The sequence below is a fragment of the Aythya fuligula genome, chromosome 5 (assembly GCF_009819795.1).
Source record: "Aythya fuligula isolate bAytFul2 chromosome 5, bAytFul2.pri, whole genome shotgun sequence".
In the NCBI taxonomy this organism is placed as follows: domain Eukaryota; kingdom Metazoa; phylum Chordata; class Aves; order Anseriformes; family Anatidae; genus Aythya; species Aythya fuligula.
The window spans coordinates 10,347,700-10,364,923 of record NC_045563.1 but is presented as its reverse complement, the minus strand read 5'-3'; the positions used below and the strand labels follow the sequence as shown (position 1 = coordinate 10,364,923).

General features: G+C 35.6%; 2 protein-coding genes across 6 annotated transcripts in view; one reads left to right on the top strand and one right to left on the bottom strand.

Annotated features, from left to right (window-relative positions):
- Positions 1-15,898, top strand: part of KLC1 (kinesin light chain 1) — a 65,500-nt gene extending 49,602 nt beyond the window's left edge. For 3 of the 5 annotated variants that reach the window (XM_032189440.1, XM_032189439.1, XM_032189444.1), the window contains exons 13-16: positions 2,095-2,256; positions 7,670-7,800; positions 12,254-12,320; positions 13,700-15,898. In XM_032189440.1, coding sequence (XP_032045331.1) covers positions 2,095-2,256; positions 7,670-7,800; positions 12,254-12,320; positions 13,700-13,765 — 426 coding nt within the window. In that variant the 3' untranslated portion in view covers positions 13,766-15,898. Of the gene's footprint in view, positions 1-2,094; positions 2,257-6,284; positions 6,708-7,669; positions 7,801-12,253; positions 12,321-13,699 lie in introns of those variants that run through there. The other 2 variants (XM_032189441.1, XM_032189442.1) reach the window with 2 other exon arrangements.
- XRCC3 (X-ray repair cross complementing 3) overlaps positions 4,840-17,224 on the bottom strand; it is a 28,888-nt gene continuing 16,503 nt past the window's right edge. Inside the window, exon 9 of the mRNA XM_032189447.1 lies at positions 4,840-4,944. Within this exon, the coding sequence (XP_032045338.1) occupies positions 4,875-4,944 (70 nt within the window). The 3' untranslated portion in view covers positions 4,840-4,874. The remainder of the gene's footprint in view (positions 4,945-17,224) is intronic.

Genomic DNA, 17,224 nt, shown 5'->3' with positions numbered 1-17,224 from the left:
GTGTCTGTCATTGAAATGTGATTTGAAAATAAGAAATGAATGTGCATTGCAACATATATCTTAATGTATTTCCTTTGGTGCTTAGTTTTACTGTTGTCATTACATGTGATTTTTTTGATTATTTTTTTTAAAGTGTAGTTACAGCAAAGGTAAATTGGCATAATATGATAGTATAGGAAAAGAAAAATTGCTTGAAGTTATATTTGCATATTGAAAAGAAAACTTCATTGGTGTGTAATGTAATATATACACCGTTAGTGTCTCATATGTCACATCACAAGCAGCATTAGCCTTGGGTATCTAGGAGACATTGCTGTCTTCCTAGCAGCATTGAACACTACCTTTCTATTAAGGGCATTAAAGAACAGGCAGGGTTAATGCATTTTCCCCTTCTGCGCTAAAAGCAAAGAGGTGTTTTTGTTCTTAGGTGCGGAAAAGCATCAGTCCTCCGTGGCTCTGTTCTCCTTCATGCATGTTTTGTTTGCCTTAGCTTCTGGGATGTACGTGCTAGGTTTTTGGAGACCAGTCAAGTTCTTTTCTTTGCCCTTCTTCTTTCCTGACAAAATCAAACAAATTTGGAAAGTGCAGTTCCTCCTCATATGTTGTTGTTTGTTTTTTGGTAGTGGTGGTGGTTTTTCATAATTTTTTATAATTATTTTTATTTATTTATTTAAATACATGAGGTAAATGAGATGATAGCTTTGGAACAGAGCCTAAAGTCCATATGTGAGTTATCACCACCTTAGTGGTGAATTAAAATAGCTTTATGCTTTTTATGAGCTGCTGCTAAAAGGATTGGTACAAAAGCTGTTTTGAGTCTATGCTACTCTGCCGTCTGTGAACTCAAATCGCTTTTCTGTGCCATATGGCCTCATGGAAATGAAAATACACACTTGTTATATATTGGTTTCATGGTTCCGCGTGTGTAGAATTCCATTAGGGAAGGCTGTCCAACTCTTCAGTTAGTGGAAAGCAGCTGTTGGGATCCAACAACCTGATTTCTTCATGCCACTACGACAGCAGGCTTCATTGTTATTCATGTATTTGCTCTGCATTTAAGAGTGAATGTGTCAAAAGTGTATTATTGTTTACCTTTTAGAATTGCCAAATTCTGATTACATTCAAATCAGAAATAGTGTACCCAGTACCCTGTGTGACATGTAATGCTTTTGTAAGCTATTAACAGTGGATTTCATCGCTTTTTACTGGATAATCACAGTGAAGAATAATTGTCTGCTTATACTGACAAGCTATCTTTTGCCTGTGTGGTTAGTTCTGAGCAGGTGATCACTGACCGGTGCAAGTCTTAGAATCAGTTTCATTTGTTTGTCTTTTCCTGTTCCTATTTTTAAAATTTGCAGTTATAAATTCTGTTTTAGAATGTAACATTGTGGAAAAACAGAATAGGTAGAATTTCTGCATGGTTTCTGTATTCTTTTTTACGTTGTGCTGGACTTCATGGATTTGCCCTAGAGATGCCCTCTTTTATTTGCTGCTGATGCTGCAAAGTAAAAAATGCAGAGTATTTTTGTATGTGCAGGGTATTCTTCTGGGATCTCTTCCTGTCAGCAAAAATTATTTATGATGTGGACTAGGTTTGTTATAAAGAAAGTGAACATGATTTGGGCTTTATTTTTATTCTAGTTTCTGTGCTAAAGACTTCTCCCTGCACTACTTTTAGTGCAGGGTAAAATACCTCATAGAAAGTATTTTATCACTTAAAGATATCTAAAGGATTACTTGGTAATCGATAGCTTATTTTAAAGAATGCCTAAATATACTTTATTGTCTGTATATCTAGTCTGTTCTGCCTATTATAAGCTTAGTTTCTATTATGCTATTCTATTATTTATCTTCTATTGTATTTCTTTCTGAAGGGTATAATACTGTATTGTGTCATGGCAGTATCTTAGATAAAATGCAACTGTGTATAGGAATTAGGTATTCAGATGCAAAAGGTAGTTGTTGAAAGCAAACTCAGAGCAATGGAATTGCGTATTTGACTTGTTTGTTGATATGGTTATTTTGTGTGAATTGCAGATGAGTACAGCAAATAATAAAATAAAACCTTTTTCTGCTTTATCAAATTCTCAGGGTCTTGACAATGTTCATAAACAGAGAGTTGCTGAAGTGCTGAATGACCCTGAGAGCATAGAAAAAAGACGAAGCCGAGAAAGCCTCAATGTTGATGTGGTAAAATACGAGAGTGGGCCTGATGGAGGCGAGGAAGTGAGTATGAGCGTAGAATGGAATGGGGTAAGTACAGTACACAGTTAAAGAAAATAGCCTAGATCAGGTATCACCATCACAAATCCTCACCAGCCTATCGTATCGTCATTGGTCCGTGGTTGATCTACTTTGCCTTTTTTGTAATTCTGCAGAATCAGTTAAGAAATAAAGAGTAATATCTTGTTTTTCATAAGATCATATCAAAACCAAATGTAATGTTTTAAAACTTTAAAACATCCTTTCTGTTGTTGTCCTGAATGGTGAAATTTCTTAAAGAATCCCAAGCAGTTGAATTTAACTCTGAGTTGATTAATGCTGATTGAGTGTCCTGGTTATGGTCTGATGTTTAATTGCTTTTCAGTGGGTTTCTTTTTACTGGTAGAAATATTCTGGCAATAAACTTTTGCTTTTGCTTTTGTCCTTTCGATGCCATGTTTGCCCACAGTTTAAATGTTTCCTTGAAAGTGCTGCATCAGTTGGAATCACATTTGCTATGGAGATGTATTAAGTGTTAGAGGTTTTAAAGTAAATTGATGAGCCTAATATTAAAATAATTCCAATCTCCACCTTACACAACTTACTAGAAGAAGCAGCGTAATTTTTCAGGCTGTTACACAATCCATTTGAATACACAATGCCATCACGTAAGAAAATGACAGCAATTTCACATTTCTTAAGTGAAATATTACTATCACTTTCCCATGTTGGAACTTAACTGGAGTCAGGGCTTGTTTCTGTTTTTCTTATGTGTTGGCTTCACAGCGTAACACTGATGGTCACAAATTAAAAACACACACACGATGTGATTGCATACACATCTTCTAACTACTGTTTTCCTTTATTTCAAAGACAGTGCAACCTTTCAGTTATTGGTCAGGTTTATGTACCTGTTGACTTCCCACACCAGCTTTCCCATGCTTTATCCCATTGCTAGCAATGGGATATCTACTGCACTGTTAACTAACTCCCAGCTGTAGTTCTGCTGAAAACACTCTGTTGGATGATAGAAGTGGTGTACTTGCCTGCTTTTGCTTTATGGGAGGGGAAGTAGCCTACTTTGCAATACTGAGTGCTCTGAAGTTTCGTTTCTCTTACAATAGCAATCTTTTTGCTTGTTTGTCTGTTTTTAAGCCACGCTTCACAAATCTTAGAAATCTACAAGTTCCAAAGGAACCTTGGTAAAACATATACTGGTTTAGTTTCAAAGGAGAATGTTCTTTCCGTCTTTTCTTTCATCTCCTTGTCATTGTTTTCTTGGCATTGGTGTTCTCAGTGCCAAGACAGTCAATCAGCATCTCTCGTGAATAACACTGCATCATTAATAAATCCAAAGAAAGGTTGGATAACTTTTTTTAACTCTAATTTTGCCCATTCAGCGTTAGAACTGTGTACTGTACTCCTCCCTGAATTTCTGCTGTACTTTGCATGACTGTATGTTCTAAATGGATAAAACTTTTTTCTGTTATTGACATTAATTAAACAAGCATGCAGGTTTTGGATTGAAAGGGCCTTCTGGAAAAACAATGGACAGTATTTCTAGGTCAATATTTGAATGGGACTCAGTGATAAAATTTTTTGATCTGAAAAATTAAATTTTCTCCTCCCAAGGCAAATTTTTCTTTTTTAATGTGTTCAAGTGGCATTGCTTTATTCTGGTCTTCATTATTTACTTTTTGTTTTTCCCTCTTAAGAATTTATATTACATGTTATATATAAGTGGGCAACTCTCTCTCCCTCCACACTGCTAGCGTTTCTATCTCAGTGCTGTTCTTCCCTGTACATATATGGTGTAGTTTTTTTACCCTTTGTGTGTTTCCTCCAGACAAAATATTCTGATTCACAACATATAATAGATTTTTAATCAGGCTGTCTGTAGAGTTTAAAGAAAGGCTTGCCTTTTCCATTTAGATTCTTCTGAGGTGCTCAAGCTGACTCATGTTCTTTGCTGTCAGAGAGAATAGATGGAGTCTGTAGAGCATCAAACAATGATTTTTTTGTTGTTGGAAGAGGACGTTGTAATTGACTTCTATATGAAATTCCTAGTAAGCACTGTGTGCTTTAATGTAATGTCATATATTCTTACAAAAACAAGTGAAATATTGAACCAGATCTGTCATTAACAATTAAAATTAGCTAAGGTTGTGCATCTTTAAATGTTTCTCATGAAGCCAGTCCTTTAAATCTAAGAAGATATTTGAATATTCAATGAAATATTTTGTCTAAAAACACCAAAAATTGGAAATCTAGCAAATTATCTTTGCAAATATTTTAAATTTGTTCTTGTACCTCAGGATTCTTATTGTTTAGTGTATCTGTCTTTTTTATCACTGTCACTTTCTAAAGAAGAAAATAAATCTGTCCCCTCTTACACCGCTTTTAAGAAAATGAAAGTACATCAGATGGGCATTTTTGTAAATTGATTTTGCAGCCAGCTGGAGGACAGTTAAAAATCTTCATGGTATAATAATGTTTAATTTAAGGTAAAGTTTTTTAGTGTAAGGAAATATATGGGTTAGAATAATAAAAGATATTTCAAAAAGCTGGGCTTTGGGGCAAAGAAGTCCATTTTCGGGTGTGAAATGAAAGCAGTAAATTTTGTTACCATATACTAGCTGGTCAAAGTTGCTCTAGTTTAGTGAGAAACGTCAGACAGTCAAATCAGATGGGCCTTGTAGCTGATAGCTGTAAAGTACAGGAGATGATAATGGTGGGGAGCTGGAAGCAAACAGAGAAAGGTGATCTCATTCCCTGAGTGATGTAAAAATTAGCAGTTAAACTTTGCCATAGAAATCGATATCTCTGGTTGTTGTTGGTGCTGGTTTTGCTTACACTGGATTTAGGATTTTTTTTAGCCTGAATATGTTTTGAAGGTGTTTTGTTAGTCCTACAGTCAGTCTTTAAATCGGAAGCTTGATGCTTATATTTCAGATTTGAAGTACCCAAAAGCTCGTTTACTTATTCTGAATATGTTAGCGAAAAAGTTATACTCTGTGCATACCAAATCTGTCTTGCCTTTGGTCTTTGGACCATTGTGACTACTGCAACATGACTGGTTTAAGAACATAGGAATAATTGATCCTTCATTGATAGAATATTTCTAACTGGAATTTTACATTTCAGTTTATTCAACCCTCCCAAACAGAAGCATATATTAAAAGTTTGACCAACATTTGCAATTGGATTTGAGACACAACTATTCTTTGGTTAGATTTTGATCTCCCAGTCACTCGGTAGCACAGCATTTTGCCACTTCCAAAACTCATGTTGATTGCTGTCTGCCCCAGTTGCTGTAGATAAAGGCTCTCAACACACATCGACAGTATAGGTAGTGGTGTCTGCACTTGTACCAAGAGTTGAGATTGTGTTGATTGAACCCCAGATTATTTTTAAAGGCAAGTTCTTTCAGCTGCCCTGTTGCAGTAGTGAAAGGAGAGAAGTTTCCACTTGGATTTTTTTTATATATGTATATTTGTATGTGTTTATGCATACACATAAATGTTTTAAAACATATTTGAGAGACCGAATTGAAAGTTAGGTGGATTCTAATTCCCTAAGGGAATGAACAGAATTTTGTCTGGAGGCTAGGGGCAGACCTCGTTCTTCTTAGAGTTCTGTTTGAGGAAAATCCTGACAGAAGTTAAAGCTGAAATGAATGCACCTTGTTCTGTTTCCTCCTCCTCTTTTTATTTTTTCCTTTATTTTGCATTAACGTCAGCTGAAAAATCCTTTCCTTGTTTACAAAATGCAATATCAAGGCTCTCCCTTCTTAAAGATGTTTTATGTTTTGTACCAATTCTAACGTGATGAATGCCCAGCATCATTCATGCTCGTTTGTACATTGCACATCAGTGATATAGGCTGAACTGCAGAAACTTTCATGTTCTGGTAACTGCAAGGGCCTGCACTTTGTACTTGAGCGCAGTCCAAATACTCTGGAAAAAAAAAATAGTTTTGAGCGTGACCTAGAAATACTGTAAACATAACTGTTCAAAATTGAAAACTGTTGAATTTTTCCCAACAGTTTCATTCAGTTTTTCTCTCTCCGTTTCTGACAGGCCTAGATGCCTTTTGTGGTTCTTATACTGTCTCCTGCATGACGGGCGTGCACCATCTTCAAGCTTTAACTTCTCTCTTCAGTACTGACTGCTGTGTTTTAGCAAACCCCTTAAGATTCTTGTCAGAGCTACACTTCCCTGTAAACTGGCCATTCCTTCAGTGCTGGTGTCTTTTTTGGTTTTCTATTTCTGTACACGTGTAGCTTTGCCAAATATGTATCTAGTCATACAAAATGTTATTACAACCATTTGCTGTGTAATACATTAGTAAAGAAGTAACAATGAACTTTATAAGTAGCTGTTCACTATGGAAAAAAAAAAAAAGGTAGTTAAAAGTATCACACAAGGTATTATTGAAATGGCATGATGGTGATCTTTACAGGAGAAAAAACACCACAACAAAACAAAAAAAAAAGAAAAAAACAAAACACGTAAAAGTAAGGCATGTTCTCCAAGTGCTTTAAAATGTATGTAGAGACCTATTACATGGTTAACATCAATATGGAACTCTGGATGTCTTCACTTATGATTATTCTAAAGTAGCATTGCTGTTTAGTCTTTGTGTGAAATTTTGGCAATTATGCTTTTCTCTACTAATCTTGGTGTTCAGTGATTTGTGTATTTGTCTTTCTAACTTCTAATAAACTCACTCCAACTCAGGTGTCTGTCTTGGTCTGCTTAGTAGCACTTTGCTTTCTTCTTCCACAACTCTTCCTTTCATAATCACATAGGGTATCTCTGAGGTAGGAAGTGGTCACTTTTAATAAACTGTTTTGTTTTTTGTTTTTAAGAGTAAAACATACCAACAGAATTGTGCTCAGTTGGAAATTTCTTTGGATGAGCACAGCTGTGTAAAACATGAACGCAATATATAAAAAATGCATTTTTGTCATGTTTTACGTTTTCTTTGGTGAGAGTTAAAATGATGCACAGCAATTTAACCATACATGCTTCTGATCAGAAATATTTTGCATAATGACTTTAGGATTAAATAAACATGTTTGCAAGTACCATAGATATTTAGAAAAAAAATAAAACAGTTTTCTTTCTAGATTGATGGAATGCTTTCACTTGGGGCTTGTACTCTGTTAAACACGATGCGTTCTTATGAAATGGTAACATGGTGATGGTGAATGGTTTGACATACTGTGGCTTTTTTTTTCCTAATTATTATGAATCATTGCTTGAGCATGTCTTCACAATTCAGAAATTTTTGTTACAGTTTGATGGAAGGAACCATTTTGGATTGGTAAACTTGTAGCTATATGGTATTCTCTATGTAGGTAATTGTACCAAGATTATATTAATATCAATAAATACTTGTAACCAGGTTTTGGGGAGGGCAAAAGGCTCTTGCAGTTTCACATTTGTTCAATTTTTTTCAGGATGGCACTGGATCTTTAAAACGCAGTGGTTCCTTTAGCAAACTTCGTGCTTCCATTAGACGCAGCAGTGAGAAGCTGGTTAGAAAGCTGAAGGGAGGAAGTTCACGAGACAGTGAACCAAAGAATCCAGGGTAATTATCTATTCTTAGCTGTGCTGGTGTGCCCTCGTTCTGTGCCCCCGCTGTAGCCTAGTGCAGTACCTAAGGCAGTATTTTCTTCTCTGCTTAGGTAACTGCATGTCATGTAGAATAGAATCTTAAAGAAAAATAAAATAGAAAAACTTATCTTAAGCATATAATGAAAGTTCTTTACTGTCTGAGGAATTATATTTGCTTTTAAGAATTAACTCAATTTTTATTTTTTCCCCCTTTTTATTGCATTAGCCACTTGAATAAACAAGCCTTGTAGAATTATTGGTCAGTATTAGTAGTAAAGTTCTCCTATTCACACAGCAATAAAGGATGATAAATATTACCTTTGTTTTTCAACAATAAAAGCTTGAATACAGTAAACCTAAGACAAGGATTTCTGTAGTTTTAATATATTAACATATTGTTGTGAGTATAAAGCAAATTACTGACTTGAGCCCTTCTCAGTATTTTGGGAAAACCCAGATTTCAGAGAGCAGAGGAGAATTTTGAAAAGCTTGAACCTACTTGTGCATCTCAAACATTTTGACCTTCAGCATCAAATTTTATTGATTCAGAGTTTTCACACTTTCCTAATTACCATATGATTATGGTTTTGGGTATATGTATATTTCTAGTAAATGCATAAAAACATTCATCGCTTTCTGGCTGCTGCAGACACATTGAAGTGTTAAAAATTTAGTACTCCTGTTTTCATAATGGCACTCCTTGGGTTTTTGGTTTGGTTTGGTTTTAACCCCCCAGCATGCCATCAGCTTTCCCTTGCTGTGGGAAACTGGATCTCAATTAGTTAATAGGAAACTCTGCCAATGTGAATTTGAACTGTTTTAAAACAGTTAAATTAGAGAGCTTGGATTATCTTCTGACTGCATCTATGAGTAATAGAATAGATGATGATGGCAACTTTCAACTTCAGCTTGATCTGATTTTTAAAATCTTTAATTGAAATTTTTTTGCTGAGCTGTTGCAGACTTGATGTTGAAGGCACTGAATCAAATTCAAGGTCAAAACTCCCTTTGCATTTATCGATACATAACTGAGAACTGCCTCTGAGATGACAGATTGGGAATAAACTGTGAAAAACATGTAATTAGAAGAAAGAAGTATGCAGATGTAGGAGGAGTTATAGAAAATATGCAAGTGCAAGCCAGAAAAGAACAAAGGAATTTTCTTCTTGCTTTCAGTATTAGTATTGCTATACTTTGGTTTTATGTTTCTACTCAGTTCTGGCTAAAGTTCATACATCACAGTTCAGGTGCAGCCTTGTAGGGATATATATGCTTATATTCAGATTTAATTCTGCATTTGCTCCTCCTTTTTGTGAGACATGGAAAGGTCTTCAGTTTCTTAGAAGCCAGAGTTTTATTCCCTGTTTACTGTAGTAAAGACAGCTCGCTTTTTCTGCAGCTGAAGTAAGTACATGATTATATATAGTACATTAGTTACATCTACTTGAAGACATTTGTCTTTGCAGTGTCCTGTAAAAACTCTTCTCCCTCTTTATTGCCTGCATTTCTGTAACGTTATTTGACCAACATAAAAGTAATCTACCCACATAACGTTAATTGCATTGTGTGGTCTGTATCAGCAGATATTTCCTCAAATAAAGACATTAGTATGAAAGAAATATGGAAAGATGGCAATATCTTTCTTGCATTCCCTTTTTGACAAAATCTTCTTGGTTTTCACTGTTATTCTCAAAGAATAGTTTGTTTTTAAAACATGTAATAAATGTGTTGTATTGGCAGCCGTTTATGTAGGTATGCACATTGAGCGTGTTGACAAATATTACCTTTCGGTTCTTGTAAGACATAGAAGATTTTAAATCCTAATTTATATTTGCATTTCTTATTAAAAACAGCTAATACTCCTGGTATTAAACACCAGCTTTGTAGATCATTAGCATAGCTGTACATATTGATACTCTAAGAAGGCATTCTAATTTAATTTTCTGGAGAAACTTTAGTAAATTGAATTAAATATATTTTTTTCTGTTTGAGTTTACTAAAAGGGCTTTTAAGTTTTTATAATGCAGATGTTTTGATATTTAATTATGAGCTGAATATTACAATACTGCCATAGCATATATAGATGTCATTTTTGCTACCAACTCAGCCAGTTTAGGTAGAAGATTTACGTGGCTCCCTTCTTAGTGATATACTCTGCAGTCCCTGCTGGTGTCTCTATGAAGGCTGCTTTATTTTGAAATTTATTTACACCTGATGCTTATACTGTGCTTCTGTAATAAGTAAATGGTCTGATTCTAAATGAGAAATACTCAAATAGAAATATATTATTATCACAGCATGAACAAGAGACTTAATTTTCATCTTACTGCTTGGCACAGAAGGTTGAAGAGAATAAAGTGGAAAACTTACCAGGGAAATCTGTTGTCAAAAAGACTTCTGCATTACTTTAAGAAAAAACAAACCTCCTAAGAACTGTTCATTGAAACATACAATAGCAGAAGCATGGTGTCAGTTCTTTGGTTATTTACCGTATTTCAGAATTCAGTTCTGCAGTGATTTAACTTTGCTTATAGTGAGTTAGATTTGAATTTTTCCACTTATAAAATTTTATCATAGAACAGAACAGTTGAGATTTGTAATTTAAAATGGGGGAAAAAAAAAAAAAGCTTTCATTGTTGCACTTACATATACAGCAGAAAAACAATTCAGTGTCCTTGTTAATTGTTCAAATTTCTAACATGGAATGTAAGTGCATTTGCCAGACTGACATTCTTAAATATTTCTTAATTAAAGATTGAAGTTTTTGATTTCTAAAAATAAAAATCTCATACCTCACAAGTGGTGTGATAAATACTTTAATTAGCACTTCAGCAAGGACATAAATCCACTTGTAAAAATTTACACCTTTTTACAATTACAATTTTTCTATTTCCCTGGAATGTTTTCCATAAACCTTTATGCTCTTTTTGATGAGAGTTTGATGTTCTGTGTTTTACGAATTAACTTTGACTTCCATATATAACCTCTGCTGTACACATTTCCTTGAATAAATGAGAGGTGTATACTATGCATGAGTCTTTGCTTTGTTGTTGCTAACACTCATGTCAAATATTTTAAATTGTGTGCATTCTGGCTTTTGAAACATTCAAATTCCTTATTAGGAAAAAAAAAAAAAAAACAACAAACAGAAGGCGTGTGTTGCATAGCAGCTGTTGCCTGTGTTCATTAGCGTTTTGGTTCGTTTTTCTGCTAAGCCTTTGCTTTATGAAAGCACTTAAAACACATGCTAGGCCTTGACTGTTAGTTGTCTTGCTTCAGTAGAAAGAAAAACTGGTTAGTGCCTAACGTGGTCTGTGTGGATAAACCTTTCCATGTTGTTGGAAGGCATCGGAAACTTTGTGTGGACCTGGTACAGCTGTAGGTAACACTGCAGGCTTCGTGCCTCGTTTTGTTGTGTATGGTTCAACAATGAACATTCAAAGCTCTCATTGAGGAGTTCTTAACTCATTAAAGAGCTGGTCAAAAATCAAGGCAAACCCAGGGCATTCTGAGTAATGCACAGATACCTTGGGATTAAGAACATCAGACCTTGATGTTGTAGTCACTGGGATCTGAAACTTCAGACTAATTCACAGAAATGTGAATTTCATTACACACACTTTAAAATATTGTTGTTAGATGTTATATATGTTTTAGAAATGGAAATAAATTATTAATCCTTACCTCAAACACCAGTAGATACTACTGGAAATGCAGGGATATTTTGACTCTCAGTAGTTCCTGTATAGGTGATTACATTTTTTTTCCTCATCCGCTGCCTTCAGTACAGTATTCTAGGGTTGTTGTTACCACTGCTTGAAGCACTGTAAAGCCAGCACGACCAAAGATAAAAGCAGCAACCATCTTATTTCTCCTCACCTTGAAATGCTTAAGATAAAATATACTAAAATGTTTTTTTGAAATAACAGATTTTGGACATTTATATAGACGAGGCAGAAAGTACTAAACTAATGTTTGTTTTACTTTTTCCAAGTTAAATACTGCCAACGTGACAAATTTGTTTCACCACTTTTGCCTAAAATGTTTGAATGTTTTGATGCTCTTGTAAGAAGCTGCACAAAAATGAAAATGAGGATTAGCAAATTAAAAATTAATGTTAAATCAGTGTATTAATTTGATGTGCTTTAAAAACGGAGATTTCATTTTTAGTTGCAATTAAATCAATTGCCTGAAGTGTTTAAGCTCTGAGGAGCTTCTAATTTGTTTTAGATGTAATTAACAACTGAATATAATAAATATTTTAATTCATATAATTATCTTAAGGGGTATTCCTCCGATCAGTTTGGGGGCATTGTTAAAACTCCCTTAACTGTGCATTGGTCGTTGTTGTACGTGTGTTTTTAGAGCTGTTAGTTTTCAGCTATTCTGATCGGTTTATCCTTGCATGTTCACTGTCCTGGTTGCAGCATGAAGCGTGCCAGTTCTCTGAATGTTCTTAACATGGGTGGCAAGGCTACTGAAGATCATTTTCAAGTAAGAAGCCCTACGATATTCTTACAAAAATAGATAGCATTGGTAGGGTTTGGGATTTAAAAAACAAAAAAAAAGTGTGATAAATAATGAAACAACAGTGATTGGCGAGATCCTAATTCAGCAAGACGTTTACTAAATGATGTCTTGAGCATATGCTTTAACACTTTTGTGAATTAATCTTAAGCAAGTACTTAAGTCAGATTAGTAAAGACCATTAGTTTTTGTGATATCAAGCAGTCTCTGGCTTTGGACTGTCTAACTATTAAGATGGATATGAAACTTCTGAAATCTTACCTCCTTGTAAACACTGCTTTAAAAATAAAAAACAAGAAGAACTAGTAAAACTCAGTTGCTAAGTGTTTGTTCTTAAGCATCTTTATTGAAAAGGGCCCCATCACCTTAACTGCTGTACGTTTTCAGATTTCCTTAAACGTTACTTCAGTTGTTGCTGAGGTTGTAGAGGAATAGTCTCTAAAACACGCCTGCTAAGTTTTTGCTTCAGCTAAAATAAGCTTATCTTGCCTAACTGTGTATGGTGTGCCCGATCGCTACTTCCCATTTCTTGTTTTTGCCTAATAAGTCAGCGTTTCCCATATTGTCATTTATGCTAGCAGTGTTCCGTGTTCTAAACAGTGTTGTGCATTGTACTAACACAGTAACTGCAACTAATTTTAGGGAGATACAACTTCTTCAGTACTAATGAAACTGTACACGAGGATCTTCCTCACTATTTGTCCGAAAGCAGCAAATAAACCCAAATTGTGTGACTCTCATTTTGCTGTGGAGTGGCATAAAGGTTTAACAGTACTATCTCTAATGAATGTACTACAGAGGTTTCTGTGGTGTGAAACGTATGCTAATCTTTGCTTAGAGTGAACTTTAGCCAAAACAAGAATAAAAAATCCATCAGGGTAAAGCATAATTCTTTGTAGCAACAGTCAAAGGTTTTGTAACATCATGCCCTAGAGTTCTTAGTATGTAAGTGATGAGTTATTCCGGATGAGTTATTTATCTTTGTGTGTACGTGCAGTATTAAAAGCAGGTATCGACTTGTGAACTTCTCTAGTTTACTTGCTACGGACACTTGTGATGGTTCCCACAGATGGGTGTTTATGCTTTGAGTAAGACTTGGGCTAGGGTTTTAGAGGGTGTATATTGATCTCAGTAGGTCTGTTTCAGTACTGTAGTTGAAAATCAGGGGAAAAGATGTTTGTTAGAATAAGGAAGTCCCTCAAAACAACATAAACAAGGCTGGTTCTCTCTAGTTCCTTGTATTTGTTTCTTCCTATTTGTTAAAGTTAGTAATTTTGTTTATTTGCTTGAACTATCTGGGCACCTGCATAATTTCTTTTTTTTTTGTTTTCCCCCCCTTCACACAGGAACGAAATAATTGTCTGACAGACTCGAGAGCTCTGAGTGTCAGTCATACTGATTTGGCGCATTGAGATTCTTGGACAGAAGCTAGCTAATACTTTGTGAATAAAGAAGCACTGAGACCTTCAAAGCTTTGGTTCCTCATCATTATGTATAGGAACACCTAGTTTGTAGATTTTTATTTTTGTTTTTTCAGTGGACTGCTGTTTTTACTTCTCTAAATAGGGACAATTTTAAACACGGCATTAGTGGGTATTTTCTTCTAAAGGAAAACTATATAGGTGTATATTGCTCATTGCACTGCTCCCATTCATGCTACTTATGTTTTCTTTAATAGGTCTGAGGATTACAGCAGCCAAAAAATTGTAAAAATATGAACATATTTAAAGCATACCAAAATGCAAATTGTTTGAAAATGTGGGCAAAATGAAATGTATAGCAATAAATATATACGGTGCTGGGGAAAAGGATAAATTATTTGCATTACCGTGTAAGTTCAAATTGAGCACACTGCATTGGCGGGGATTTCTCTTGCACCACTGATTATTTTGATGTTAAAAACCTTAGCTGGCAAAACGGCACTTAGACATGGCTTCCTTAACCACTAGACTGAGCTGTTAAATTCTGCAAAAGAGACGGTTGGGGTGACATTATATCTAGATAGCATGAATAGCAATACATGTGACCATAACTTTGATACTTGTTGACGTAGGTCTTAGGGCACAATAATCAATGGAGATAGGTCAGCTCACGTTGATCAGAACAAATGGAAAACGTTTTGACTTTTATCTTGTATGGCTGAAGGATACTGAAGTGCTGGACTGCAGCTGTCCCAGAGCAGCTGCTGTTGCTCTTAGGGAAACGCCAAGCCTCAGGTTGACTTTCTCGCTTGTCCACTGGAATTCACAGCCCCATTCTCTGTACGCTGAAAGTGCTCCAACATTTCCTTACGCTGATCCCAAATCCTTTCTCCGTAATAGCTGATGACAGCAGAAGCAGGCAACTGCAGGCTGGGCTGTTACACTGTGGAGTAGCTGCTGTGCAAAGGACCACTCAAATCTAAGGGCCCCAGAGGAAGCACTAGATGGCCACCGGCGGCAAGCAACTTGTTTGACCACACATCCATGTTAAATCTACTTACGGTTAATATATATGCTGTCTGTATAAAGGACTGCTGCTGGAACTAAGTATGTATGTTTTAAGTATTTTATAGATACTAGTATTTCCTTTTGCTTTTCTGTAAAGCTTGTAATTTTGTTCATCTTTTGTAAAAAGTCACGTGGAGTGGATGAGAAAGTAAAACAAGTGTAAAAATGTATTTGTGGTCATAGTTGTGAGTTGGAAAATGCAGAACAAAATTAACTTTGGGAAAAGCTGGAACATTCATTCTAGGTTAACACCAAGTGAAAGAGAGAAACAAGTTTTAGAGTTTGAACAGGCTGTGAAGAGTCGTTAGAATTAGTACTTCTTAGAAGTATTTGACTGGTTTTGCATCTGGTTTTAAGTTGTTACAGTAACTGGTGCAAAAAGTTGTATATGTAATGCACTTGACTATGTTTACCAGGAGGTACCTTATTAGCATCTCTTCGAAGAAAGTTGCGTATGGTATACCTGCTATAAAGACGGTTTAGAAACGGTGAGATACGATGCTGCTAATTTGTAGAAGTTTAGCACAGAGCAGTGCGACTCATTAGTGATCTTGAGCAAGAACAAGTTGTTGCTCTGTTATCTTAACAGTATATACTCATATAAAGTAGACTCTCGAGTTTTAATCTTTTATTAAAGAGCTTAATATAAAAATATATAATATATATACCTTTTTTCCCCTTAAAGCAAAACGTGTTACACGTACCCACTGGTGAATTTGGTTCTCTGCACAAAGCCTGAGCTGGCTTTGTAGAAGGAACCGTACGTAGACCAGGCTGTCAGGCTGCGTGGGGAGACACCAGAACCGCCGCAGCTGCTGACTGCTCTGGCAGCCTGCAGCAGTGTCACCTGTCCCTTTGGCAGCACCATGAGAAGCTCTGAGTGCACGTAGCCCTGTATTACGGTCACCTTGGTTCACAGCAGCACGGTGCTGCTGCTATAGGAGTGGCTCAGCGGGCCTCGTAACACTGTTCTGTAGAGTTAAACGCTTCACTTGGAGAGGTTTATAAAAGTCTGACTTACTTTCCTTTAAAAAAAAAAAAAAAAAAAAAAAAAAAGCTGCTTGGACACAACTGAATTTGGTAATAAGGAATGATTTAAAAAATATATTGAAAATTTTCAAACACATTCATCCTTAAAGAATATTTTTTGCAGACTTGTTTAAATAGAAATGCTTATAGAAAATACTTAGCCCTGGTGATGGTTAAATGTATGCTTTCTAAAAGCTTCTAAAATGCAAGACCATACAGAGTGGATTTTCTCATTTAGGATTTCAAATAGCCCTTACTGTTGGTGGCATTACCAGTACTGTGCTTTTAAGTGTTTTAAACCCTTACATTTTAAAGTGTGTTGGAAGATAAATCTGAATTGTTGAGCTACAGCTTATTAAACAGTTCTTACATTTAAAAGATTTTTTTTTTCAGTGAAGAAATCCAAATTTCAAGAATTCTCCAATCCATAGATCCCCAAGAATGATGGCCAAGAACTTGTTAATAACCTTATAGCTTAGAGCCAGTGTGCTGTTTGTGGTTTGAGAGAAACTTGTAAAGTGCAAAAACAAATTTAAGGTCAACTTTCCTTGTGTTCGATCACAAATGAATTACTGTCATGACTTGGCTTGTGTACAGTGCAATTTCAGGTGGGCTTCTCACTTTGCCTTTATGGAAGATTTTCTTTCTGAATTTCCTCTGTTCCAGTTGTAGCTAACAGTCTGCATAAAGTACAAGACCAAAAAAAAACCAACTGACTGCATAATTCATGGGTGTCTTCAGTAACAAACTAAATCAACAGCTCTGATGAAACAGAAAATTAAAATTTATCTTTAGACCTGACAGACATCTTGTTAGGAAAACCACAGCCTTGGCAGTACCAGCTTGTTCTTAATCTGGTCTGGTTTTCTTTGTTCAGAATTGTAAAGGTGAACTTGTAAAAAAAGGTTACAAAAACTTCAGACTATGCCAGTTACTTTAGGTTCTCCTGCTAACAGTGGTTGGTTCTGAGGTGTACAGTTGGCAAGTTGCATGTAGGAAGAATCACACGCAGATTGTTACTGGTACCAAGGTGCCTCTTGTCCTTTATCTGTCTGGTTGTGCACCACACTTCAGTAACACTGGCAATACTTGTCCTTGAGTTTTGATCTTGCTAAATGTTATTGTAAAATGTAACTGGTTGGTGATTAGCTCCTCTTTGAGAGGAATAACTTAGCTACTGCTGGCATGTCTGTGCTTGGAGTACAGCAGAGAGCAGTTGGAAGGAACAATGGAAAATGGGGCCCATTAGAGTTTGTGTCTTTCCTTAAAACAAACCAAACCCCCCAAACCTTCCTGAATGGTGGTAAATTAAAATCGTGTTGTGTTTTTTTTTATTATTGAGAAAGTTGCACT